This window comes from Mustela nigripes, chromosome 3, assembly GCF_022355385.1.
Source record: "Mustela nigripes isolate SB6536 chromosome 3, MUSNIG.SB6536, whole genome shotgun sequence".
NCBI lineage: Eukaryota > Metazoa > Chordata > Mammalia > Carnivora > Mustelidae > Mustela > Mustela nigripes.
Genome location: NC_081559.1, coordinates 110100622 through 110127612, shown reverse-complemented (window position 1 = coordinate 110127612; position 26991 = coordinate 110100622). Strand labels below are relative to the sequence as shown.

The 26991-nt window shown below is 45.9% G+C and overlaps 1 protein-coding gene across 1 annotated transcript; it reads left to right on the top strand.

Moving 5' to 3' along the window:
- The first annotated feature begins 1418 nt into the window (after nt 1-1418).
- ERCC3 (ERCC excision repair 3, TFIIH core complex helicase subunit) lies at nt 1419-26420 on the top strand. Its single transcript, XM_059394500.1, has 15 exons — nt 1419-1524; nt 1882-2087; nt 2718-2954; nt 4671-4720; nt 5127-5262; nt 5518-5682; nt 5954-6158; nt 7637-7951; nt 13194-13378; nt 14899-15101; nt 15862-15958; nt 17195-17312; nt 20649-20767; nt 22695-22847; nt 24423-26420. Exons 1-15 carry the CDS (start codon nt 1497-1499, stop codon nt 24552-24554), a joined length of 2349 nt encoding a protein of 782 aa, XP_059250483.1. The 5' UTR covers nt 1419-1496; the 3' UTR covers nt 24555-26420.
- Nucleotides 26421-26991: the final 571 nt, after the last annotated feature.

Below are 26991 nucleotides of genomic sequence, written 5' to 3'. Positions count from 1 at the left end.
CTTTAAGGTACATCATTTTTACAGTTGCAGAAGCCAAAAATCTTGGAGTTATTCCTCTCTCTCTTTCCATAACCACTCAGTCAGCAACTCCCACTCTACCTTCGAAATACATTCAGACTGGAACCACTGTTCATCACCTTTACCCCACCACGCTGATAAAGCCAGCATTTCTCAACTGGAGTGCTGCAATGGCTGCCCTTGACCTTTTAAAGGCTATCTTTAACACAGCAGCTAGTGTAGAGTGACATTTTAATATTGAATCAGATTGTCATTTCTCTGCTCAAATATCTCCAGCAGTTTTCTATTTCATAATAAAATTCAAAGTTTTTGCAATAGTTTACAAGGCTCTACATCAGTGGTTCTCAAACCTGACCATCAGCATCTTGTGGAGGACAAGACTGTTGTGTCCCTAAGTTTTGATTCAGGTCTGCGGTGGAGCCTCATACTTCCCATTTGTGCCTCTCTAATCAGTTTGAACGTTTCCGTCTGATGTTGATGCAGGCAGGGGACCCCATTTGAGAACCACTAATCTACATGTATAGTAGTAGGTACCGGGTCTTCTCCTCCACTTCTTGCAGCCACATGGCTCCCCTCTCAGCTTCCTGTTAGAGACCAAATCTGTGTGGTCGAGTCCTAGGCTCACACTGCTTCTCCTTTGGGATTTACATAGGACACTGCTTCACTTTTTCAGAACTTTTGCTCCAATAACACCGGCTGAGAGAGACATTCTTTTTTTTCCTGTAAACTCTCCCGATTTTTTTATTTTTTAAAAATTTAAAGTCGGGTCGCCTGGGTGGCTCAGTGGGTTAAGCCGCTGCCTTCGGCTCAGGTCGTTATCTCAGGGTCCTGGGATCGAGTCCCGCATCGGGCTCTCTGCTCAGCAGGGAGCCTGCTTCCTCCTCTCTCTCTCTTTCTCTGCCTGCCTCTCCATCTACTTGTGATCTTGGTCTGGCAAATAAATAAAATCTTTTTAAAAATTTTAAATTCAATTAACATATCATGTTTCATCGGTCTTCTATAATTCCCAGTGCTCATTACAACACATATGCTCCCCAATGTCCACCACGAAGTTACCCCAGAGAGAGGCAGGCGTTCTGAGGTCACTCAATGTTTTATTTCTTCTCGGAGCTCTTAACGCCATTAACTCTTCACGCCCACATCTCTTTCAGAATTTACGTTCCAGCCGCCAGGGCCTTACTTTGTTCACTGTCCTACCCCGGCGGCTAAAAACAGTGCCTGGACTCTCATAAACATGCCCAATAAATATTTCACTGACTAACTACAGGAAGGAATGGAAGGGGGAAAGGGCCTGCGGCAGAAGAACCCAACGGAGAAAACGCAGTCGAGAAGTTCTCCCGAACACTCCGCGACCCGCAGCTCAGAGGCGGGACTTCCTGTGCGTTTGCCGAAGGAGCTTCCGGTGTGAAGGGGAAGCTCCCTTGAGAACATCCGCCGCAGGGACCCGGAGGCACCGGCTGTTAGGTGCTGTCGTTGCCATGGGCAAAAGAGACCGGGGGGATCGCGGTGAGACGTGGCGCGGGCGCCCGGGCCTGCTTGCGTTCGCTGTCCACATTGTCTTGTGTCGTAGCTGCTCTGGGCTTCGCAGCGGCTGCCGACCCCCCAGTGTCTCGGACTGTACATGCGGTCGGGACAGGCCGCTGGGGCTGGGGAGATTCTTGACCTTTGGGCGCCTTGTGTCGTGGCCCGGGTGGGAGGCGTTTGAGGGAGAGGACGCCAGCAGCACGCAGGTGGCTCTTGGGTAGGAGTGTGTGGCGTTTGTGAAATATGGCAGCTACCAGGCTTCCTCGAAATGCCTCTAGGCAGTGCGGAGAGATCCCTCGCTTCCTCCTGCTGGGCTCACTTCTGTGTCCGTACCTGCAGATAAGAAGAAATCCAAGAAGCGGCACTACGAAGATGAGGAAGAAGATGAAGACGACGTCCCTGGGAACGACTCCCAGGAAGCGGTCCCCTCGGCGGCCGGGAAGCAGGTGGATGAGTCCGGCACCAAAGTGGATGAATATGGAGCCAAGGACTACAGACTGCAGATGCCGCTGAAGGACGACCACACCTCGAGGCCTCTCTGGGTGGTAAGCATACCCTCACCTAGGGCAGGACCGAGAGTTTGTAAACCCAAAATAGAAATGCAGAGTACTACTCTCCAGAGCTGGCCGGGAGAGAGCTTTCATACGTAATGTTGGAGTATATAGGAATGCGCAGGTGTGGCACACATGTGCTGGCTAGGCTTGGGCTCCCTTCATCTCCAGCCCTCCTCTGACTCACCTTCCCTCTCTTTCTACCGCATGCGTCAAAATACTTTTTTATTACCAAATAAATGCCATGTACTGTGTAATATGTTAGTTCCTCATTTAAAAAAATTAATGGAGATTATATACATGCTAGGCAGCTCTTTTGCTTAACTTGAAGTAATTAATACTCTACATTCATTTAGAACCTGGCCAAAAGTTACCTTGAGGATAGCCAATGAGGTGGGCTTTCCCTGTGAAGAACACTGGGAAGCAGCTACTGACTTTGGAAACCTGTTCTAGTCCCTTCATTCCTTGTATCTGATTAAAGTAGGTCTTTACAAAAACATCCCGGGAGTTAAAGATCACTTTGTGGGCAGCTTCTCTTTTCTGGATAATGATCTGGGAAGGAGTCTGATACTCTCTGCAACTCATTAATTTCTGTGTCTGTTGTGTCCATTTGGTGTTTCTTAGGCTCCTGATGGCCACATCTTCTTAGAAGCCTTCTCTCCAGTTTACAGATATGCTCAAGACTTCCTGGTGGCCATTGCAGAGCCAGTGTGCCGACCAACCCACGTGCATGAGTACAAATTAACTGCCTACTCCCTGTATGCAGCTGTCAGTGTTGGGTTACAAACTAGTGACATCACCGAGTACCTCAGGAAGCTCAGCAAGACGGGAGTCCCTGATGGAATTATTCAATTTATTAAGGCAAGTGGAGGCTAAGGCTGGCTCTTTTGCCTTCCTTGCTAATGTAATAATAGTGGGGACAGATGCTACACATTGTGAGCCTATGGCAGTCATGAAAATGCCATTCAGATCTCATGTGGGGAGCATGCATAACTGATTACCCCAGCTTCTACTCTTCTGGATCCAGTGTGGTGGTAATGCTGAGGCCACACTCTCCGTGAACTTTTCTGATACAATGGGTACTAATACACTGGGGATACTAATTCAGCCCTTTTGGCCAGGGTTATTTGGGAATGAAGCCTAAAGTGAATGGTGTTTTCGGCTGAAAACTTCAAAACTCCTTCAAAACTCATATGCTGAAGTCGTAACTCCTATAATGTGGATTATATTTGGAATAAGGAAGTAATTAAGGTTGCATGAGGTCACAGAAGTGGGGCCCTGATCCAATAAGATTAGCATCCTTTTAAGAAGAGTCAACCAGAAAGTTTATGTGCTCTCTTTCTCTTTGTATGTGCACAAGGAAAAGGTCAAACAAGCACATACCTGAAAAGGTAGTCAGGAAGCCTTAACTAGAAACTAATCACTGGCAACTTGATTGTCGACTTCTGGAAATGTTTCTTTTGGTAAATCACCCAGTCTGTAGTGTTCTGTAATGCAGCTGAGTAGACTAGTTATAACTGGTAAACTTTCTAGGGCTGAATACTGCATGGGACCAGTGGTCAACAAATTCTGTTTGGGAACATCAAAAAGAACTTCCAAGTGTTGAAGTGGCTAGGGTTCCATATGAAGAGCAGTTGAACATGCTTGGGTTTGTCCTAAGAGATAGATGAATGCCATTCAGTAGAGATGGACAGTGACGTTTGTTGTCCTTGGCTGTTCTAAAGGGAGTTGGATTTAGACCCCCAAATCTGGAGTGGCAGGTGAGTGCCACAGGCATCCAGTACAGTAAAGCATCCAATCTCAGAGAAGCCGACAGGGGCTCTGGTGAGAGTTTTCTCTTCTCCTAATGTGGAAAGGTGTGTAGGGAGAAGGGCTTGCACCTTGCTGGAATGAACCCTGTATCAGCGCACTGTCTCTGCTCAGTCTTGGTTGGGAGCTGCCTGCAGGAATGTAGGTGTTGGTACAACACAGTGGTAGATCCAGAAGGGCAGCAACAGGGGCAGGTCACAGCCTGAGTGTCAAATTTCCATGGCCACCACACAACCTCTCCTGCGTTCCATTCTGAAGATTGTTGGGAACCTGGAAGATTTTAGCTATATTCTCTTCCGTCAAAAAGCTTACATTCTAGTTGGGGAAATAGGAACATTGGTGAGGAAGTTGGGAGGCTTTGCATTTAATTTATGCAGCCATTACTGAACCCTCACTCTGCCAGCTTTGTGCTGGCTGCTGTAATAATGCTGGTGTGGCTGGATGAACTGTTGGGTTAGGGTGGGGCCTGTGGGAATGGAGAAGAAAGGGGAAAAGAAAATAAAAGAAAGATTTTGTATAGCATTTTATAAATCAAGGGATGTGTATCAGAAAGAGCCAGGCAAGAGCAAGGTTTTACTCTCAAAAGTAGAGGTTAATAAGAAAAAGCTCAGTTTAGGTAGGACTAACATCTTTAGTATTGCACATTGGGCTTTCCTAAAGTAAAATGAATTCTTTGCTTGGTAAAGTAGTAAGACATGCCCATTAGTGAATGTGTCCTGAATGAGTTTCGTGTTGCTAATTGTGCCTGTTTGATGTCACTCCTTGCAGTTGTGTACTGTCAGCTATGGAAAAGTCAAGCTGGTCCTGAAGCACAACAGGTAAAGGATTGTGAGAGGCCCACCCGTGGCACATTTACTCTGCTCATAGAAGGGGGCAAGGAGCACATGTCTGTGAACCGTCTGTCTTCACTAGCACCTACTCTCATGAGCAAGGGGATAAAAGGAATAAGCAAAGTGAAGTGACTATTTACTGGCTACTGTGTTCCCCCTGGCAGTGGAGCTGGAACTCAGACCCCTCCTTATTTGACTTTAAAGCAGGGATTTGCTTCTTATTTGCTATATCTTGGCCAGTAGCTCATAGCTCAGATTTGGCCAAGGCTGTGGGAGAGTAAGAGCAGAGAAAGGCACACAGCCACTGTTTCCAGACCATCTGATCAAATAAGCAACAGAACGTTCTGGAAATGGTGTACTGGTCACTAGTTACCTCCTTTATCGCTTCTTGCAGGTATTTTGTTGAAAGTTCCCACCCTGATGTCATCCAGCATCTTCTCCAGGATCCAGTGATCCGGGAATGCCGTCTACGGAACTCTGAGGGGGAGGCTACAGAGCTCATCACAGAGACCTTCACCAGCAAGTCTGCCGTATGTGGCCTCCTGGGTCACCCTCTGGGGTGGGAGCATTTGGGATGTCAGCTCTCTCAAGGATGGTTAGTGTAGCATTTGCAACCTTGGGACCCTATAGTCTTCTTACAGCTACGGTTCCCCTTGCAACTTTGGCTCTTGCCTGGTAGCAGGAGGGCTTATTGTCATACAGAGGTCTGGATCCCGCCTTGCTCTTAGAGACGAGATCGGACGTGTTCAGGGTGGTATGGCCGTAGACCCGCCTTGCTCTTACAGATTGCCAAGACTGCTGAAGGCAGTGGTGGGCCTTCCACTTCCCGGTTGACAGATCCACAGAGTAAATCCGACATCCCCACAGACCTGTTTGATTTTTATGAACAAATGGACAAGGATGAGGAAGAAGAAGAAGAGACCCAGACAGTGTCTTTTGAAGTTAAGCAGGTTAGTGAATGTATCCCTGCCAAAGCTGACCCAGCCCTGCATGGTCTCTGCAGTGTGTAGGAGACCAGGTCCCCATCTCTTCCTGTATTGCTTTCTCCTTTTTGACATCTGTGGGTTGTAGCCTCCTAATTGACTTAGTCCTGAGTGTCCTTTCCTCAGGCTGGTGTGGCAGTCCTAGAGAGATGTAGGAAATGGCCCCTTGGATTATGTACAGTTTATCAGCTTGGTTTGGATTTAAGATTATAAAACCTCTTTCATGCTCACTCCCCAGGAAATGATTGAGGAACTCCAGAAACGTTGCATCCATCTGGAGTACCCTTTGTTGGCAGAATATGACTTCCGGAATGATTCTGTTAACCCTGACATCAACATTGACCTGAAACCCACAGCTGTCCTTAGACCTTATCAGGAGAAGAGCCTGCGGAAGATGTTTGGGAATGGACGTGCCCGTTCTGGGGTCATTGTGCTTCCTTGTGGTGAGTGGCACCTGCGTGAAGAAGGAGGTCAGGCTCTTCTGTCTTGGTCTGCCAGCTTCCCTTCACTCTCCTGTGTGTGCCTTTCTCTAAATCACACCTGGACAGGGAGCAGTGAAGGTCAGATGGCTCCCTGATTCATTACTTAACAAAAGTTTGAGTGCCTGTGGTATGCAGAGTGCTGACCTCAGCGGTGAAGATATATTGGTGGATAGAATAGCACTTCTGATCTCATGGAGCTTGTTTTGGTGGTAGAGAGAGACGGAGGATAAACAAATCAATTAAGCCAAGTGTCAGACCTTGGGCACTGGAGAAGAGGGAAGGATCAGCAGTTAGTGAGGTGGAGAAGGTGCTGTTTTAAACACTGGGGCTAGGGTCTTGTTCCTTGTAATCAGTCTTGTGAGTCGTGTGTATATAGAGACCTGCTAGCACAGAAACTTTGCTTGCCTGTTCCTGGATGGCTTATTACAGTGGACATGTCTAAGAAGGGGCAGTACAGTCCCCTTGTTACCTGTCTGATATCATTTGTCCTAAGTCATGTCAGGTCCTGACCAGTGTTCTTGGCCAGAGGTCACAACAGATTCACCTGGGGGCCCTTCTTCAGACTTAAGGAGGTTAGAATTTCCAGGGGAGAGGCCGGTGCGTTTAGGTTCTTCTTTTTTTGTTGTTGTTTAAATCAGCCTGGGAGATTTTGATGGACATACCTGGTAAGAAAAGAATTTCTGTTTAAAGGAAGAGCTTGATTTTTATCTTGATCTTCAAATGGTGGGTGATAGTAAACTTGGAAGCCCTGGAATTTCACTTCTGTCTGTGTCAGTAATGTCCGCCTTTCCTGTATTCCTGAGCTTTCAGTCCAGCATGCCCTCTGGTCGCAGCTGCCTTTTACAGAGCCCTCAAATGTGTGCCCCAGCAGCGCCACCTCCCCATGGCTTGGGCACATTATCCTCAGCTTTCCTTTTCTCACGTTCAAAATGGCAACAATAAGAGTGTCACTCACCTCTGGTTTGTTTTGAGATTTCAACATTTGAACTGAATTCATGGAAAATGTTAGAGTAGGGCCTAGGGCTTGTCTCTTTTAATTCTCATGTTCGGCATGAGCTGGGCATATCTCCTTTTTATAAGAAAGAAAACAGGTTTGGGGCGCCTGGGTGGCTCAGTGGGTTAAAGCCTCTGCCTTCGGCTCAGGTCGTGATTCCAGGGTCCTGGGATCAAGCCCCGCATCGGGCTCTCTGCTCAGCAGGGAGCCCGCTTCCTCCTCTCTCTCTGCCTGCTTCTCTGCCTGCTTGTGATCTCTGTCTGTCAAATAAATAAACAAAATCTTTAAAAAAAAAAAAAGAAAGAAAGAAAACAGGCTCTGGAGTAGTAAGTTCCCCAGAATATCAGCTGTGAGGATTATTACAGGTAATTCGCCCAGATTCATGTGTTGATGGGTCATTCTGTCTGTCTGTATCCATTGCTACCTGGCCTTTGGTTTCTCATAGGTGCTGGGAAGTCCCTGGTTGGCGTGACAGCTGCATGCACTGTGAGAAAGCGCTGTCTGGTGCTGGGCAACTCCGCTGTGTCTGTGGAGCAGTGGAAAGCCCAATTCAAGATGTGGTCCACCATTGACGACAGCCAGATCTGCCGCTTCACCTCCGACGCCAAGGACAAGCCCATAGGCTGCTCCATTGCCATTAGCACCTACTCCATGCTGGGCCATACCACCAAAAGGTCCTGGGAGGCTGAGCGAGTCATGGAGTGGCTCAAAACTCAGGAATGGGGCCTCATGATCCTGGATGAAGTCCATACCATACCAGGTAAGGAGACTGAGAGCTGAGCTGCCTGCTCATTGCAGGGACAGAAATTGATTTCCACTTGTTGGGTTGAGGGAAGGACTGCTGTGTAGTATAACTGTCTTGCTAGAAAGCTTTGCTGCTTCGAGTTTTAAAATAAATCATAAGCTTATGGGGATGGGCGTGAGGGTGGGAGGTGGATGGGTGTATCCCTTCATGGCTTCCTCAGTCATGGGCCCAGAGTAATCATTCAGAAAATGGTATTTCCCTCTTTCCTCCATCTTACTGTTGCAGCTCAGTTTACCCTAAACCCACTGGTTTGTGGTGCCATGAAAACTGCACCAGGAGCACTGAAGTCCTTGCTGTAATGGTGTTCGTTTTATTTGAAGCCTGAAGTGTTGATTCTTAATATATTATAGAAGCTTTACTTCTCCAAGTGTTGCAGGCAATCTTTTTTTTTTTTTTTAAAGAATAGCTATATTGATACTGATCCACTGATAAAATCCACCCTTTATAAGCATACAATTCGATTCTTAATTTGTGGACTTGTGCAGCTGTCACCGTGATCCAGATTTAGAACCTCTGTCTCATACTCAGTTTGGTCAGTGCTTTCACCCCCAGCCCCAAGGACCATTGAGGTACTTCCTGTCTCTGTGGATTTGCCTTTTCTGGAAATACCCTATTAATAGAATCATATAGTACGTATTTTCTTATGTGTACCTGGTCTTACTTTGCATGATGATTTATCCCTATTACATGTATTGATAGTGTCTTCCCTTTTATTGCTGAGTAGTAATCAAGACAAATAATTTTTGATGAAACAAGTGAAGGGGGAAAGCCCTGATAAGTTAAGAAGTATAAATTAGAGATTTCTCTTAATAAATGAAATCAGAGGCATTTTCACATAGAATATTCAAAATATGGCCAAAGTGGCCCTAGCATCCATTCTTTTCAGTGCAGTGAGAGCCTCTCCGGTGCTCTTGGATGTCTGAACATAACTAGAGGTGTTCACAGCAAGCCGGGTAGGGATCAGAGGTCTTTTGGGTTGAAGGAAGAGGGCATTAGTCCTGAGGTGGGAGAGTACTTGGCATGGTCCAACCCATGGTCCACCATGGCAAGGTGACCATGTGGTGGGAGGGATATAGACAAGAAGAGTCCAAGCTAAGGTTAGAGAGAGGCAGACAGGATGGAGTGAGGGCCAAATGCCATAGGACCACATAGGTCACTCTAGGGTCTTTGGCTTGTACTATGGTGGGAAGCCATTTGAGGGATTTGAGCAGAGGATGACATGATCTCATTTATGTCTATAAAAATACTGTCCTGGCTGCTCTACTGAAAATAGACTTAAAGAGGCATGGTCTAGTAGAAGCAGCTAGATGGATCCCCACAAGAGTAAGAATAAAGGTAATCTACTTCTGGATGTGTTGTGAGGGTGAAGCTGACAGGCTGGATGTGGGATCTGAGAGAAAGAGAAATCAAGGACAATAGTAAGGTTTTGGGCTTGAGTAATTGGAAGGAAGGAGTGGCCATTAATTGAGATGTTGAAAGCCATAGAAGGAACAGGTTTGAAGAGTGCTGAGTGGGAGTTAGGCTTTAGACATAATCATTTGATTGCCAGTTAGACATTCTGACAGCAGCAAAGATGTTAGAAAATGGACAAGGGAGAAGAATAGACATTTTACTAGACAGAGTGTACAGATGCCAGGAAGCATTGGAAGAGATGTTCCACATCATTAGCCCTGAGGGAAATGCAGATTAATACCATGAGATGAGATGCCACTTCACACACATAACAGTGGCTACAGTGAAAAAATACTGACAATAATGAATACCGATGAGAGACCAGAGCAGCTGGCATGTATCACCAGAGGAATCTCAGAATGTAGTCACTGGGAAAGTTGGGCATTTTCTTAGAAAATTGGCATATGACTCAGCAGGCCCACCCCTGGGCATACATCCTAGAGAGTGAAAGCTTAGGTTCACACAAAAACTTGCTCCTGAATGTTTATAGTGGCTCTAGTCAGAGTCTCCAAAACCTGGAGTTTTGAAGAATGCCCAGCAGTGGGTGACCAGACAGACAAACAGGTCCATCCCTCCCTTGGAACGCTACCTCAGCCATGAAACAGGACACACGGTTGCTGCGTGCAACAGCTTAGATAAATCTCCAGAGGTATGTGCTGAGTGAAATCAACCCATCTCAGGAGGTTATATAGTGTATGGTGCCTTTAGAAAGCCTAAAGGATAGTGATGGAGAGCAGATCAGTGGGTGCCAGGGGTTGAGGAGGGTGTGACAGTAAAGGGAGAGCACAAGGGAATGTTGGGGTAATGTGTTGGCCCATATCCCGATTATAGTGGTGGTCACACAAATCCGTATGTGTGTTAAAATTTATAGAACCAATCCTACCCACCCACTTACCAGTTTTACTGTGTGCTAATTAAAAAACTAAAATTAAAGTTTGGAAACGGGACATTGGGTCTGATTGGATTGGAATTTGGTGACCTAGAGAATCACATCCTACAGATGAATTTGAAATTGCCATGTAGCGGTTTAGCTGGAGGCTATGTTTGAAGTTTGGGAAAACTTGAAGCTTTCTGCTTGAGTGTGTATTTAGTTTATGTTTATGTTCCTCTTCAGCCTGTGTCTCAGGTCCCAGAGGGTGGCTATCAGGCTTGGGATTGATTGTCTGGTGATGAGGATACAGAAGTGTACCCCCACAAAATTTCACTCTTGCCGTGGGTGTCTATGTGTGTCTCTTTCTTCCCTGGTTCACTGGGTCAGTTTGTCTCTGGCTGGGTAGGAGAGTAAAACCAATAGCTGTAAAGAATTCTGACTTCAATCTTGTGAGCCCCTTGGCTTGGCCACACTTGCTGGACCAGAGAGCCGATGTTAAATAAGGGAATTCTAGTAAATCACAGTAAGTTTTGTGATTGTTAAACGTCTATCACATTGGATTAGGTAGAAAGATAAATCTTTGAGATCTATCTCAAAAGGTAGTTTGCTGGGATGCCTGGGTGGCTCAGTTGGTTAAGCAGCTGCCTTCGGCTCTGGTCGTGAGCCCAGCATCCTGGGATCAAGTACCGCATCAGGCTCTTTGCTTAGCAGGGAGCCTGCTTCTCCCTCTGCCTCTACCTGCCACTCTGTCTGCCTGTGCTCACTCTCTCTGACAAATAAATAAATAAAATCTTAAAAAAAAAAAAAAGTTAGTTTGCTGTGTTGTTTTATACATCTTCCAAAAAGAGTCCTCTTGGGTCACTGTATTAATATGAAATTTACAACTGCAGGATTTACATATATTAAGTGCTTACTGCATGCAAGACACCGTGCCAATTTCATTATTTTAGCAAGTAATTATTAAGAACCCACTAAGTGTCAGGCACTGTGCTTGGACTGGAGATGAAGTGGGAGGGACAAAAATACTACACAAATAATGTTAAATAACAACTGTGACATAACATACAGTGAAATAAGTCATACCTACAAAGTGTGTATTGTGATTCTGTTTATACAAAGTTTGGGTGACTGAAGTTGGATCGTGGTTGCATTGAGGGAGAGTGCTGGTATTGACAGGAGGGGTCAGAGGAGAGACTTATCTTGACCTGGGTGATTTCACAGGCACGTACCTGTGTAAAGATTTGTCAAGCCATGCACTATATCATATGTGAGTTCTTCTTCCTGATAGCCATATGACTGTTAGAGAATGTGGTAGTGGGACATGACCTGTTTGCAGGGCAGATTCCACAGGAAAGCCTTCTTTCTGGCTGCAGAGTGTCCAGGCAGGGTCAAGACTCGTGCTTCCTTTGGGCTGATAGAATCTCTGGGCTGTCTGGTGCTGCCTCCCTGGCTCTAGCATTAGGTCGGTGTCTCCATTGCCTTGGCTGCCATGCCCTTATGACATGAGAAACCTGGTCTGGGGTCCTAGGCTACCCTTTTCTGGACAGCACAGTCCTCAGACATAACTGCGCATCTGGTCTTCATCTTCCAAGTGTATGTGCAAACCATGTTAGGCTTGGAAGACCTGGTACTTGGGGGTTAGGCAATCGTCTGCTGTTTTGCTATTAGGACATTTTTGGCTTGTGTTCTGGTGCAGTCTGAACCCTCTTTCCTCAAATAGTTAACATCTGTTTCTGTGGTATCACTAACCTCACCTTTAATTGCATTAGAAGATAAGCATGACTCAGGTATTTTAACATTCTTTCAGAGTATTAGAATTTCAATTAATTAATTAATTAATTTTTGATAGTTGTCAATCTTTCTTCTATTTTATTCAGCATGAATAAACAATTCCCTCCTAGATTATATAATGTGGAAGGATTTGGGGAAGTTTGGAGTAGAGTCACAGACAAAACACACAAAAAGGGTGGGAACAATGGGTAGAGTAAATAGTCAAGCAGGCTTTCTTTCCTTTGTAACCACACTAGAGGGAGACGCAGAATGGTTTCCTTGGGTGACAAACTCATTTCCCAAATACGAACTTACTGTGCTATATTGGTAATGATTTTGAATCACTGGCTCTAGTTTTTCTGATTCTTGCCTTAAATAAGAGGAAATATCTAGCTAGTAATGACTACCCCATTTATAAGGATTTTTAAAAGATGAGCTCATGGAAACCCACGGTCGGGTTTTTTGAAATTAATGTCTCATACCCACTTTTGTGTGAAGAATTATAACATTCCAAAGAGAGAAAGACAGGATTGCTGGTTGGGATTAATCTAATTGGAAAAGTATGAAGGGGGTTTCCAAGGCAGGTCAGGGTGCCTGGGGTTTCATGTCTCCCTGTTTTCTCCTTGGTCTCTGGGAAGATGGTGGGAAGCCAAGCAGATCCAGCTCCTATCATTCCTCTGATCCCCCATTTCCCCAGCCATCTTCCTGTAATCTGGGTACAAGTTTTAGGATGAGCAAATTCCTTGCATCCTTTAGATCTCAGTGGTGTTTTAAGTGTTGTAGGTCATGTTTCAAATTGCCATTTGTGCTCCTGCTAGTAGCTTAACTGCTTCAAGGAAGGATCCTGGGGTTCCCTAACTTGGAGCTTCCCTAAAGCTATTTCTCCCTTATGTTCTCTTTTTCTTCCTTCTTTTGAACAGGTCTGAAAGTGATGATTAAGCGTTCTTGACTAGTCAGTCTTGTCTAGAGCCAGATTCCTGTGATTCAGAAACCTGGGGGTTAGCCCTTGTAGTGTCCCAAGCCAGTGTGAAGTTGCAAGGCTGGGTGTATGGTCCTTGAGCATTTAAAAAAATGACAGTGTGAATGCATGGATTGTCTTCCTAGCCAAGATGTTCCGACGGGTGCTCACCATCGTACAGGCCCACTGCAAGCTGGGTTTGACCGCAACCCTTGTCCGGGAAGATGACAAAATCGTCGATTTGAATTTTCTGATTGGGCCCAAACTCTATGAAGCCAACTGGATGGAGCTGCAGAACAACGGCTACATCGCCAAAGTCCAGTGCGCTGAGGTAGCTGGCTCCTTCCCAGGACTGTCTCCAAGGGAGGGACTCCCCCAGGGTTCAGGGAAAAGGGATCAGGTCCGCTCCCCATGGGCAGATACACAGGTCAGGACTTGTGGAAAAGTGCTGCCACCTCATCCTCTTGCCTTATCCCCACTGTGTGGTGGGCAGTGTTCTTCCCACTCTGCAGACTCGGGAAGCAGAATCACATTGATGCAGGCTCAAGTCGGGGTGGTAATTCAGACTGGTTTGACTCCAGACTCCATGGTTGTCCTCTTCTCTGGGAGTGAGCACCTCAGACTGTTCCCACCCATCCCCCCTTGAGGGATTTTTGGGTGGTGCTGTATGGGCAACTGTCCAGACCCACCCTAGTGTCTAAGCCTCTTGGTTTTGATGCCCCTAGAAGGCACCTGTGACTTAGATCATTTATTTCTGAACACACTGGGAAATTCACTGTCCCAGTCTTATTCTGTAGTGAATACCTGCACAGGTGAAATGCCTGAAGTAAATGTTCAGAGGTAAGTCTTCTCACAGGAACAACAGCACTCTGAAGTGACTGTCACTCACTGGCTAGGGTAGGGTGGCCTCTGTCCTGAAAGGGCAGAAGGGGTCCCCTTAGGTAGTGGTAAGTGTGAAGAACCTGTGCCGGTGGACTTGCTCTGCTGAAAACTTCCCTACCCTGTAGTTTCATCTTCATAATCGGCACCCATTTTATGACGCAGAGCATTGCTGATATGTGTGAGCCCCCCTGTTCCTCTCCAGTTGCTTCTCTCCTCCCCCTGCTTGTGGAACTTGGGTTTGTCACTCTTTCGCTTCCCTTTATTATTTTATTTCCTGTGTAAATTTCTCTCATCTTTTTGTTTAGCTTTGCCTTAAAAATAAGTCTTTAGGGATGCTTGGGTGGCTCAATTAGTTAAGTGTCTGCCTTCAGCTCATGTCACTTGAGATGGAGCCCTGCTAGGTTGACTCAATAGACGGAGTTGGGCAGTATGAGTGCGTTTCTCCATAGCAGTGCTGTGCATAGACTTGTGTGTGAAGGGGTGGTCTACACAGGAGGGATTACTTGGACCCCTAGTTAAGAACCTGATTTCCCTTGCTTGGAGCTGTTGTAAAAGTAATTCCCTGGATATCAATGCATTTAAAAATCTATGTGTTAAGAGATAAATATGAGAGTGTCCTGGTTCACCATTAGGTATTTGATTTGTGTGTGTGTGTTTACATATATATAGATGGATGGATGGATGGATGAGAGAGGGAGGGAGGAAGGAAGGAAGTGGGGAGGGGCAGAGGGAAAGGGAGGGAGAGGGAATCTTAAGCAGGCTCCAAGCCCAGCTTAGAGCCTGATGTGAGGCTTGATCTCACAACCTGAGCCGAAATAAAGAGTCTAATGCTTAACCGACTAGAGCCACCCAGGTATCCTTTTTTAATTTATTTTAAAGCTAGTGCTGCTAAATGAATGGTCTTCAAAAGTTTCTAGTCATGTGATGTTTCAGCGTGGAAACTGACCCTTGGTTCTTACTGTGCCACAGGTTTGGTGCCCAATGTCTCCTGAATTTTACCGGGAGTATGTGGCAATCAAAACCAAGAAACGAATCTTGCTGTACACCATGAACCCCAACAAATTCAGAGCTTGCCAGTTTCTGATCAAGTTTCATGAAAGGAGGAATGACAAGATTATTGTCTTTGCTGACAATGTGTTTGCCCTGAAGGAATATGCCATTAGGCTGAACAAGTAAGAATTGAAAAGTTGGAGTTATTGCCAGGCAGCTTATTTTTCTGAAGCCAGAGAACAGAAGTGCTCCGTTCTTGTTGTTTGTTTGTTTCCTCTTCCTCTCCTGAAGCTCTCAGGAACTTCTTAGGATCTAAAGGTCTGGTTCTGTGGCCCCAGTCCTAGGAACCAGGTAAGCCAGTCAGACTTAGTGGTCATACTCAGAGGTCAGAACATACAGAAAGGGAGCCCGGTCACCCTCAGCCCAGGGATTAGGGGCTAGATTTGTACTGCTTTGGTGGGACACCATCTTTGAGCTGGGCTCCAAAGGTGGGCAGAAGTTGGCATCTGGAGTGGCAGGACAAGTAAGCATTCTGGTAGAGCTAAGGTCAGACTGTATGGGCCAGGGGCCAGGAAAGCCAAGCTGACTCGGCCAGCATCCCAACTATGGCCCTGCATCTAGAAAGAGCTTCTCAGGAATCACCAGCAGTGTCTTCACTGGCCACAGTCCCCCTGGATTCTGTGTTAGCACTACTTGTGTAGACATGAAACTTAGATCGAGGGATGCTGACTCAGGAGAAAGCATAAACAAAGAAAAAAGGAAAAAGTAAGGGAGGGAATCCTAAAGAGAATGATGACCAGAATGTTGGCTGAGGGTCTGTGGCCACTCATTTTTATGGGCCTCCTCTTGATATTCTTGAGGCTTCCTATCCCCTGATGTGCTTTCAGGATAATTGAGGGGGTGATTCTGTGGCCTTCCTAATACAGCTTCATTCTTCTCTAGACCCTATATCTATGGTCCTACATCCCAAGGAGAGAGGATGCAGATACTCCAGAATTTCAAGCACAACCCCAAAATCAACACCATCTTCATATCCAAGGTCTGTGTGGCATGCAGGGTGTCCCCCAGGCTAGGGGGACACTGGGGGATTTCTAGACATTGAATTCATGTTTATTGAAGGGACATTATGGGTCAGTTTTCATTCCCATGTTTCTGTGTCTGGGGACAGAGGAATGCTTCCTGATGGGTAGGAGGAGCTGATATAGGCCTCAATATACTGTGGATAATCTGTAAAGTCTCTTTGCTTGACTGAGATTTTTCCTGCTTCTTTTGGGGATATGGGGATTTAAAATTATATTTTATTTATCTAAGGGGGGAAACTTTCATTACCTATTCTGGCCAAAGTAGGCATTTAGATGAGGTTCTCTTTGTGGCTCCTAGTGTGTCCTGATGGTGGGTGATGAATATAAGCATGATAGAAACTCATGATACAAACTCATCACCCAGCTTGGTGATGCTCTTAGAAGCTGTGGCCCAACAGTGGAGAGTGGTCATTCAGATTAGAACAGAACCAAAGCTCAAAATAAATGAGATTTACTAATAAGGTGACCATGGCTGGGTCAGTAATGCCAAACTGTGATATGTCCTTGGGAATCTTGGTGGTAGGAACCCTCAAGTGGAACCTGTTACCTGGAGCCAGACCCATCCCTGTGTGGACAGTGACCCCTACCAGGTCATGTGTCCTGCACATGCCAGTGGTTTCATTGACCTCCAGCTGATAGCGTGGATGGTTTTTTTTTCCCCCTAAAGATTTTATTTATTTATTTGACAGAGATCACAAGTAGGCAGAGAGGCAGGCAAGTAGGCTCCCTGCTGAGCAGAGTGCCCGATGTGGGGTTCGATCCCAGGACCCTGAGATCATGACCTGAGTCGAAGACAGAGGCTTTAACCCACTGAGCCACCGAGGTGCCCCGGAGAGTATGGATGGCTTTGTGCAGACATATTTCTGTAGCAAAAAAGGAGAGGGGTCATTTATAGATAATGTTGATAGGGCCTTCTTATCTCCGGGCCCCAGGGGCCCATACTGGCAATGTTGCTGAGACAGCTCATGGGGTCTGTGGGTCTTGACAGCTTCTTTAGGAAAGCTCTCAGGAGAATTCACACTAGGTCCTAGAGGACCGCCTGCATCTGCAGGACTCTGGTACTGTGAGAAGAGGATGGTGATTATCTTTCTTAATTACTGGAAAGTTTAAATTCAGAGCCAGTTGATTTTTTTTTTTATCTTTGTCCCAAATAAAAAACCTTCCCAGACTTACAGCTGTTTTCATTTCTGTAGGTGGGTGACACATCGTTTGATCTGCCAGAAGCAAATGTTCTCATTCAGATCTCATCTCATGGTGGCTCCCGGCGGCAGGAGGCCCAGAGGTTGGGGCGAGTGCTCCGAGCCAAAAAAGGTAAAGGTGGTCCTACCTCTTCTGTTCCAGGAAGTCTTTCCTTTTGAACCACTTTGGTTAGGAAGAGGGTAGGGCTAAGCTGCCTATGTGTTCATGGTGGCAAGGTTGTGCCCCTGGGCCTAGTAGATTCTGCAGGGAGGGATCCCAGAGTAAGGACCAAGATCTGCTTGGTTCTTATTATTTCTTGTGCCTTGGGGTTGCTATGTGGATATTTTCCCTGGCAGCTGCTTGGTTCACATGGATATCCTCTCAGCTGGATGCTTGCTTTGGTAGGTAGTAAGAGGAGCCAGGAGCAAAGTGTATAATGGTGTAGACATAGAGGGAGAAAGTAGAGCTGGGCCACCAGTGCGGTCTAGGAGCTGGAGCTGTACCCTGGACCTTGAGTCAGGAGTAAGGGGAAGGCTTGGGCACCCACGGATGGCTTCTTTACACACCACCTGGGAAGAGCCCCACCCTGGGCGGCAGCTTGCAGCAGGGCTGGTACATGTTCAGCACTTGAGGACTCTGGAGGTTGGAGTCTGTGCCTGATTATTGTGGTAGAAGGACCCAGACCCTAACAGTGGGCATGGCAGGCACTGAAGATGCTGCTTAGAGATGGCCACGGCTCTCCTTAGGCAGGCCCTGAGACAGGGACACAGGCCTTGTCCTCAGGCCTTGCTTTCCTTTTCTAGGAGACAGCCGGACTGCTAGGGTGTTAGTGGAAACAAGGTTAGTGGGTGTATGTTGGAATTGTACTGTATTAGAATATGTGTAAGAGGGGCTAACTGTATTTAATATGGAGGCAGGGCACGTTAGTAGAAAGAACATGCATGTGGGCACCAGGCCAACCTTGTAACCTTGGGCAGGTAGTTTGCCCCTCTGAGCCTTGCTTTTATATCCAGAGTGGGAGTGACATCCTGTCTTACCCGGCATTTGTGAGGAGTGAGCCTTATGTAACAGAATATAGGAAGCTGTTGGGTAAATTGCAGCTTTTATAAGCTGAAAGGAATATAATCTGAAAGGAATATAATTCCTGACTTATGCCTTACTCACCACCTCCCAAAAAAGAAACAAATCTAACCTGAAAACCACTTTGAATTTGAGTAGAATTTTTTTTTTTTTAAATACTCGTTGAGAAAAGGTATTTGGCTGCTTTCTTTGCATCTCTGAGCTCTTGTAAGACTAAGAAACAGTTGAATTCAGAGGCAGTACATAGATACAGAATGTGCTGACAGTTGAACTGTGAAGCAAAAATCTGCAGATAGTCCAGAGGCATCAGCTTTTATAGGGTACAGTATTCTCTGTCCTAATTTCTGTGATAATTCTGTCCTAGGTTTTCTCTTTGAGCTGTTTTTTTTTCTTAATAACTTTATTGAGATAGAGTTCACATACCATACAATTGATCCATTGGAAGGGTCTAATTCAGTGGTTTTTCCCTTCGCTTTCCTTTTCTGTTCCCTTCCCTTTTCTTCCTTTCTTCCTTCCTTTCTTCCTTTCTTTCTTCCTTCCTTTCTTCCTTTCTTCCTCCCTTCCTTCCTTCCTTTCTTTCTTTCTTTCTTTCTTTCTTTCTTTCTTTCTTTCTTTCTTTCTTACTTTCTTTATTTTCTTTACTTTCTTTCTTTACTTTCTTTCTAGCGTGAGTGTGCAGTCGGGTCCGGAGGGGCAGAGGGAGAGGGAGGAATTGTAAGGAGGCTCTACACCCAGTGTGGAGCCTGACTTGGGGCTCCATCTCAAGATGCCGACTGAGATCATGACCTGAGCCAAATTGAACCCTTAACCAACTGAGCCACCCAGGTGCCGCCAGTGGTTTTTAATATAATTGCAAAGTGTGTAACCATTACCATAGGTTGTGTTTAGAATATTCTCATCACTGCAGAGAAGAAGCCCTTTCCCACTGCCAGTCACGCCTTTCTCCTTGTCTCCTAGCCCCAACTGCAGGCAATCATGACTCTGTTTTTACCTTGATAAACGTGCCCATTATAGACATGGCATACATGCAGAATCATGCAGTCCGGGTCCTCTGCGACTGACTTCTTTCACTACCGTGATGTTTTCAAAAGGGTCCTCTATAGTAGCATGTAGTTTTTAAGATTTTTTTTATTTATATGAGAGAGAGAGAGTGCGCACACACAAATGGGGAGAGGGGTCAGAGGGAGAGGAAGATGCAGACTCTCCTTTGAGCAGGGAACCCAATCCTGGAACCCCAGGATTGACCTGAGCTGAAGGCAGCTGCTTAACTGGCTGAGCCACCCAGGTGCCCCAGTACTTCCCTCTTTTTATTGCTGAATAATCCTCCATTGAGCAGACATACCACACATCTTGTTTGTTTGTTCTTCTTTTGATGGACACTTGTGTTGTTTCTACTTTTCAGTTCTTAGGAATACTGCTGCTGTGAAATTCATATGCAAATTTTTGTGAATATATGTTTTTAGTTCTGTTGGGTATATATCCAGGAGTAGATTATTGGGTCAGCTGTGGTAGCTCTCTGTTTAACATTTTAATTATCTGCCAGACTATCTTCCAAAACAGCTGTACCATTTTACACTCTATCAGCAGTGTATGAGGAATCCAGTTTCTCTACATCCTTGACAATTGGTGTAATTATCTCTTTTGTTTCGGGCCATCTGAGGGAGGGCTAGGGTGTACCTCACTGTGATTATGGTTTGCATTTCCCAAATGATGACTGATGATGTTGGGCACTTTCCATGGGCTTATTGGCCATTTGTAGATTTTCTTTGGAGAAATGTCTGTTCAGATCCTTTGCCCTTTTTATAATTAGGTCATTTGCTTTTTCATTGTTGATTTGTAATGTGATTTATATATAGTCCAAATACAAATCCCCTATCAGGTACATGCTTTGTAAATATCTTCTCCCATTCTGTGGGTTGTCTTTTTACTTTCATGGTGGTGTCCTTTAAGCACAAATGTTTTTAATTTTGATGAAGTGCCCAAACAAAGTCAGGGCTGTTTGCCCCTTGCCTGCAAAGCTTTCCCACTACATTACAGTTGGCCCTTGAATAACATGGGTTTGGACTGTGAGGGATTTTTTTGATAACTGTAGTGCAGTAAGTGTATTTTCTTTTCTTTACAGTTTTCTTAATAATGTTTTCTCTAGCTTATTTTATACTAAAAATAGTATGTAACACATACAAGTCAATCAACTGTTTATGTTATTGGTAAGCAGGCCTGTCAGCAGTAGGCCCTGAGTAGTTAAGTTTTGGGGGAGTCAGAAGTTACATGTGGTGCCCCTAACTCTCATGTTGTTCAGAGGTTGGCTGTACTTACTTTCGAGCCCTGGACCCTCGGTTCCTGGCACTGTAACAGCTAATGTTGTCCTTTCTCCTTTCTTCTCTTAAGGGATGGTTGCTGAGGAGTACAATGCCTTCTTCTACTCATTGGTGTCCCAGGACACACAGGAAATGGCTTATTCAACCAAGAGGCAGAGGTTTTTGGTAGATCAGGGTTATAGCTTTAAGGTATGTATTCAATTGATCTCTGGTCAGAATAGAACTAAGGCTCTTTAGTACCCATGCCTCCAGGAGAAGTAGGAACTGCTATTGGCACCGGTGTGGGACAAAGCTCAGACAGACACAGAACATTAGGGCATTGGAAGCCCTGCCTCAGGTTCCCTTTATCTCGGCATGAGTTGCCAAGGACTTTGAGGGAAAATATTGTTCAGGGTCCCTTCCTGCACCCAGCTTCCCACAGTGAATGGTCAAAGAGTGGCGCCTCAGAAGCAAGGGGCTTGGATTGTGTACTTGTTAACATTTAGAGTTGTCTTACAAAAAGAATGTTAGTTGTCAGTGGGAAAAGTGCTAGCCTCGCAGGACTAGAGATGCCATGGAGCTATGGCCATCACTGTGCCACCATGAGCCCCTTGGGGTTACTTTCCTGTACTGGCAATGGTTGTCAGCCAAAGCTTTAGGATATCCTGTTGTTCACAGACCTGATTTGTAGTATGAGGAAGGCTGCGATGGGGTTCCCCTCCAGGTACCTCGGAGAGCCCTTCCTTTAGTCAGCTGGTGAGCTAGGGCCTCAGTGGGCCTCACGCTGGAGCTGTCCGCATGCGACGAACTGGTGGTTATACAGCTTCAGAGATGCTGAAGCTTTGGCTGACCTCCATCAGCAGAGGTGTTTGCTCTCCTTCCTGTTTATGTCAGGACTTAGTGTCCCTAAAGATTTTTATTTGTGGGAGTGAATGGGGGTGCTGGAGGCAGGTAACTAAAGGACGCCCCTAGAACATGCAGGTTCCCAGGTTCTTGGTTTACAAAAGACTACAGGCTGCCTTTTCAGATGCTTTTGATTATGTGTTTTTATATGTGTTGGTAAGTTCCCATTATTAGCCATAGACCAGAGGTCAGGGCTGACTAGCCCCTCCTTTCTTAGCCAGAAGCAGTGACAGTTTCAGACCTCTCCTGCTGAGCTGGAGAATAGGATATTTGGCCATATTTTAAAGGATTTGCATGATGCCTTTTTATGTACCTATAAAAATATGCGATGGTGGCAGCATTCATATCTCCTTATCCCTTGAGAGTTAAGGATGACACAAGCACCAAATCCAGGAGTGTTCTAGGTTGTTTGAAAGGTGAGCTGGACAGAAAGGCACCTTGGGCATGTGATTGTCTGTGTTGTTTTGGGCTGCCCTTGCCTTCCTTGCCTTCAACACTGCTTACCGAGAGCTGCCAGGTTAGAGTTCCTAGAATCAGTATCCTGCAGCTGCAGTTCCCAGAGGAGTGACTGGGCCAGGGTAGACATGGCAGGTATCTGTACTCCAGGTCTGTGGCAACTTGAAGGGCTCAGCCACATCCCTACTTCTGGGACTTTTCTTTTAATTAAAATGACGAGAAGAACTTAAGGGAGGAAAATAATTCCTCTACACCAATCAGTCCAGGCTTTCTTCAGGGATATGTAGGCAGTGTAGTAAGTAACCCCCAAGAAAGGTAAACCAAATCTCCACCATGCTGTTCTCTTGCTCTCTTAGAAAAAATTTTGTAAATCCACCTCAACAGGCTCCCATTTCTAAGTGTTCCCTCCCACTGGAAGCCCTGGCTGCCAAGCCCAGGAGGCGGAAGACCCCTGACAGGCTGTGCCTGTCAGTCTTTGGTCCCTTCCTTTATCTGGTGCAAGATGGAAAACTGCCAGAAGGGACATTTTAGAGTTGCTGAGGCTCCTGTTGATCTGTTGTAAGTGATCATGTATCTGCTGTTTGAAGAGTAGTTTTCTCTGGAATTTCCTTCCCTCTTCTGCCCTACAGTTAGTAGTTAAGCTCATTGTCTCAGATGGCTCCGAAGCTGGTCTCTGGAGTGCCAGGGAGGAGCTCTCCGTTGTTAGTCACCTGCTCAGCTGGGCCTAACAGAGGGAAAACAAAAGGGGACATGGGGCCTGTGGCTTTTGGCTCTACAGGTGATCACAAAGCTTGCTGGCATGGAGGACGAGGAGCTGGCATTTTCCACGAGAGAAGAGCAGCAGCAGCTCTTACAGAAAGTCCTGGCAGCCACTGACCTGGATGCTGAGGAAGAGGTGGTGGCAGGAGAATTTGGCTCCAGATCCAGCCAGGTGAGTGAATGGGTGAGGTTGCAGGTGTCAGTACTCCCAAAGGACAGGAGTCTTATGTACACGCATGTACTTAGTTGTGTGTGAGTGCACGTGCACCTGTGTGACCTTTGTAAAAACTTGGAAAACCCAGGAAGCTGCAGAGAAGAGAGTAACAGAAACAGCCCCCATTAGCGTTTTGGTGCGAATCCTTCCTTCCTTAACATATTGTTTAACATGGCCAAGTCCACGGTGGCTGTAGCTGGCCTCCTGCTCCGTTCCCCTCACAGTCTGGTCTGAGTTTTGTTAATTCCTTGAGGTTGCAACCCAGAATATCACAGGTGGCCCCAGGCTTACACCAGGGTGGCTGTAGGAGGAGGTGTTGCAGCCTGGGCCCGTCATCTGGGGCCTTGGGCAGGTCACTTCAGCTCTAGCTCCCAGTTATAGAGCTGAGCCTTCCAGCCTGTAAGGTGGGTCTGAGGATGAGCTCACATTGTAGTTTGTTTATCTTGAAACCTTTAGAGTTCTCTGAAGATAGTGAATTATCCATTTATTCTGCAAATACTGACTGAATGCCTGCCATGTGCCAGGCCAATATAATATGGTATAATTAATGAAAGTACCATTATGGCAGTTCTGATTAGCCCTTCCAAGAGAAAAGTACAGTTTAGTCAGTTCTTTGGAAACAAATTAAATTGATATTAGATCCAAAAGGTGAGCAATGGTTGGGACAAAGAAAGAAAATCAGCGTCCCCCGGGAAGTGCTGCTCTTCTTCCAGCCAGAGGCCATTCTCCCAAATGTGGGGGCTGGACCCCCCTCTGGGCACTTTCCGTGGATGGATGCTTCAGGGAAATTTCTTGCCTCTATGTGCTAAAGCCATTCCTACCAACCAGTGAGTCACCTAATGTCAGGCTGTTGAAGGAATTAATCAGTGCCTGTCAGCATACTTGGCTTGTAATCTGGTACAAGTAGTGTGCCAGGCTCTGGGTCAGACCATTGCCTGTGTGATATCTGTTCACACCACTTATATCAAGATGGGTGAGGCTATCTCCATCTTACAGATGAGTTCACTGAGGCTCAGACATTCAGTGTTTGTCCAAAGTCATCCAGCAAGAGATAGAGCCAAGATTCATGCCCAGGGCTTTCTGGATTTCCACATGATTCAGAGCCTAATGGTAGAGCCTTAAGGTGTTGGGGGACTGATGCCCTCGTTGAAAAATTCTTTTTATAAATTGGCATTAAGAGAGGCAGAGTAGCATTGTGGTTAAGAATAGGGAATCTGAAGCCAGCTGCCTGGGTTCAAGTCGCATCTCTTAAAGAGCTGTGTGAGCTTGGACAAGTTACTTCATCTCTTAGTGCCTCAGTTTCCTCATCTGTAAGATGGGGATTACAATAATTGTGAGGATTGGATGAATTAACACATGTAAATATGTATACAATGCCTGAGACACAATAGGGGTCAATAAATGTTCTTAAAAAATTAGTATTTATTAGACTTAAAAACATTACAGAACTTATTAGGATTATAAAGTACCTACCTGTTATAAAAGGAGTGTCTTTTCCCTTGGAAGCTAACCGTGGGCTGGGTTCCCCTGCAGGTATCTCGGCGCTTTGGCACCATGAGCTCCATGTCTGGGGCTGACGACACCGTGTACATGGAGTACCATTCGGCTCGGAGCAAGGCTTCCACGAAACACGTGCACCCGCTTTTCAAGCGCTTCAGGAAATGACATCCGCAGGGTCACATGGATGAGGGCTGGGTCCTTGGTACCAACATCAGATAGGGATTTTCCACATCCTTATTCTTTGCTCTAGCATTGGCCATAGTGATCTAGAGGCAATGTTTGTTAACTGTGTTGAGGAAAATGGATCAAGACCTTGGTTCTGTCTTCATGGGTCATCCAGGGCTTAAAGAAAGTTGGGAAACTCTATTTTTGGTTTATTTTTCCCCCAGACCTCTTTTCAATCATGGGCAGTGGTCATTCCTGTATATAAGTATTTGTAATATTTAAGATGTATTTATCTTAATATTCTAAATAAATAGAAGTGGAGAATTTGACCACTCTTGCTTACAGGTGTTCTGCCTTGTCACAGGCCCTTTTTGTAGCAGGGATTGAGGTATAAGATGGGGCCCATCTCTGAGGAGCTCTACTGGGGAGACACACCCCAAGATAAAGAAGATTTGCTTCTTGGTGTTGAGGCATGGACAGGGCCAAGGCTCAGAGAGAGGGAAGAGCTAGAGCTTCCTATTCACTGTTTAGCCTCTGTGCCTTCCATGCTAGGCACCTCTGTGTGCAGGTCCTCTCGGTCACCTGAAAGCCATCCACGCCTAGGAAGCTACCGTGCACACAGGTCCTACAGTTGGGCTTCTCCGAGAGAGTGACCTCTTACTTCTTCCCCAGATTCATTTTTGATACTGTTGGGAGGCTGGGTTCCTTTTCGAATAGCAGTGTGATGTTCTTGGGTCTTTAATAGCTAGTTCCTTTATTCTGAGAAACATCTTTTTCTCTCTTGTTCTGGGCATGAAAGAAAAGAGGGAAAGAAAAGGCAGGAATGTTTCATAAAAGAGAGACACACAGGCATATATAGGTCACAAAGAATAACTTGTTATTTTGAGGAGGAGGCTTATCCTAATAGGCCATGGTACTTGCACCTGGGGAGTGTTGAAAGCCTGTGCTAAGTAAATAAGGCCTCTAAATTTGGAGTCCCTGCCCACCTTCCCACCACCCCCATGGGGCTTCGCAGCAGCAGCAGCACTCTGTTTCCTGTCATCAGACACACCTCGACGGCTGTTCTGTGAAGCAGCTGCAGACCAGGCATGGGAAGACAGTACCTATTTGATCAGGAGTGCTTTGTAGCAAGAGCCACCTTACCCAAATTCTACTTCTCTGAGCTGACTTTTGGGGCCAAACACTCATAGTCTGGCCAGCAGCTAGCTGCTCTTTGCAAACCCCAGAAATGGCCCGGAGCAGCCAGATCTGAGGTCTGCGCTCAGGCACGTATGCACTAAGGCCTGTAGGGCTGCTCATTACTCACCCTAATGGGCTGGTACCCAAATGTCTGAGCCTTGATCACAACCAGTATTATTTCCAGATTCTTATCTCCTGTTACACCTTTCTGCTTGAGATGCTCAATACCAAATACTTCTTGTATCTTCACATTTCTGCCCTTGGTTCTCACTGTTTTCTTGTTCTGTAATCTGTCTACTGATAATGTGGACTTTTACCCAAGCCCTGTGATCTAGAAAATGGACTATAAAAGAAATCCTCCATTTTTTTGTGTTCTGGAAAAGTGCTTACTATAGAGAGCAGCCTTCTCACATATGACTTGGACAAGACTTGAAGATGCCCCCTTTGTTTGCCTGTGACAAGGCCAGACACAGATCTTCCACGTTCCCATTTTTTGCCTCTGCTGTGCTATGTCCTTTATGGTGTTGGTTTTCTTCATTTTTTATATTTGTACCTATTAGTCTGAGTTCTGTCTGTACCTTAGGAGCTGGTGTATAGTAGGTGCCTAGTGACTATTGAATTGGATTCTTAAAAGAGTTTATGGACTTAAGAAAAATTAAAGAAAAATCTTTAAACACTTCTTAAAAACGTAAAGTTTGTGGACTTAAAAGGAGCACTATGACCCCTGTCTGCTTATTGAGTGAAACCCCTACTGGTAACCATCCACCCCACTAACCCTTCCTCCTGCTTTGGCCCTGAGCCAGCCCTCACACCCATGGCAAACAGCATCAGCAGGATAAAGTACCAAAGAGGAGAGTTACACGAAGAACTACAGAGATTTCCTTATGGTCCCCTGAGTCTCACACCAAGCACTGGTCAGCACGGGCATATAAGAAGCCACGTGAGGGGCACCTGGGTGGCTCAGTGGGTGAAAGTCTCTGCCTTTGGCTCAGGTCATGATCCCGGGGTCCTGGGATCGAGCCCGGCATCGGGCTCGCTGCTCAGCAGGAAGCCTTCTTCATCCTCTCTCTCTCTGCCTGCCTCTCCGCCTGCCTCTCCGCATACTTGTAATCTCTTGTCAAATAAATAAATGAAATCTTAAAAAAAAAAAAAAAGCCGCGTGGAAGGATTGGGGGAGCTTATGCGGGGCCTGGTTGGTTCTGTTCCTGTCAGCCAGAGTGAGAAACCTCATCATTCACAGGGCATCTAGTAGAACGTG

Bases quoted from the DNA above. Each gene is read 5' to 3' on its own strand.
- ERCC3 (XM_059394500.1), top strand. From the start codon at position 1,497: ATGGGCAAAAGAGACCGGGGGGATCGCG. The intron at 2,955-4,670 runs GCAAGTGGAGGC...CACTCCTTGCAG, and splicing joins GAATTATTCAATTTATTAAG to TTGTGTACTGTCAGCTATGG. The intron at 7,952-13,193 runs GTAAGGAGACTG...TTGTCTTCCTAG, and splicing joins TGAAGTCCATACCATACCAG to CCAAGATGTTCCGACGGGTG.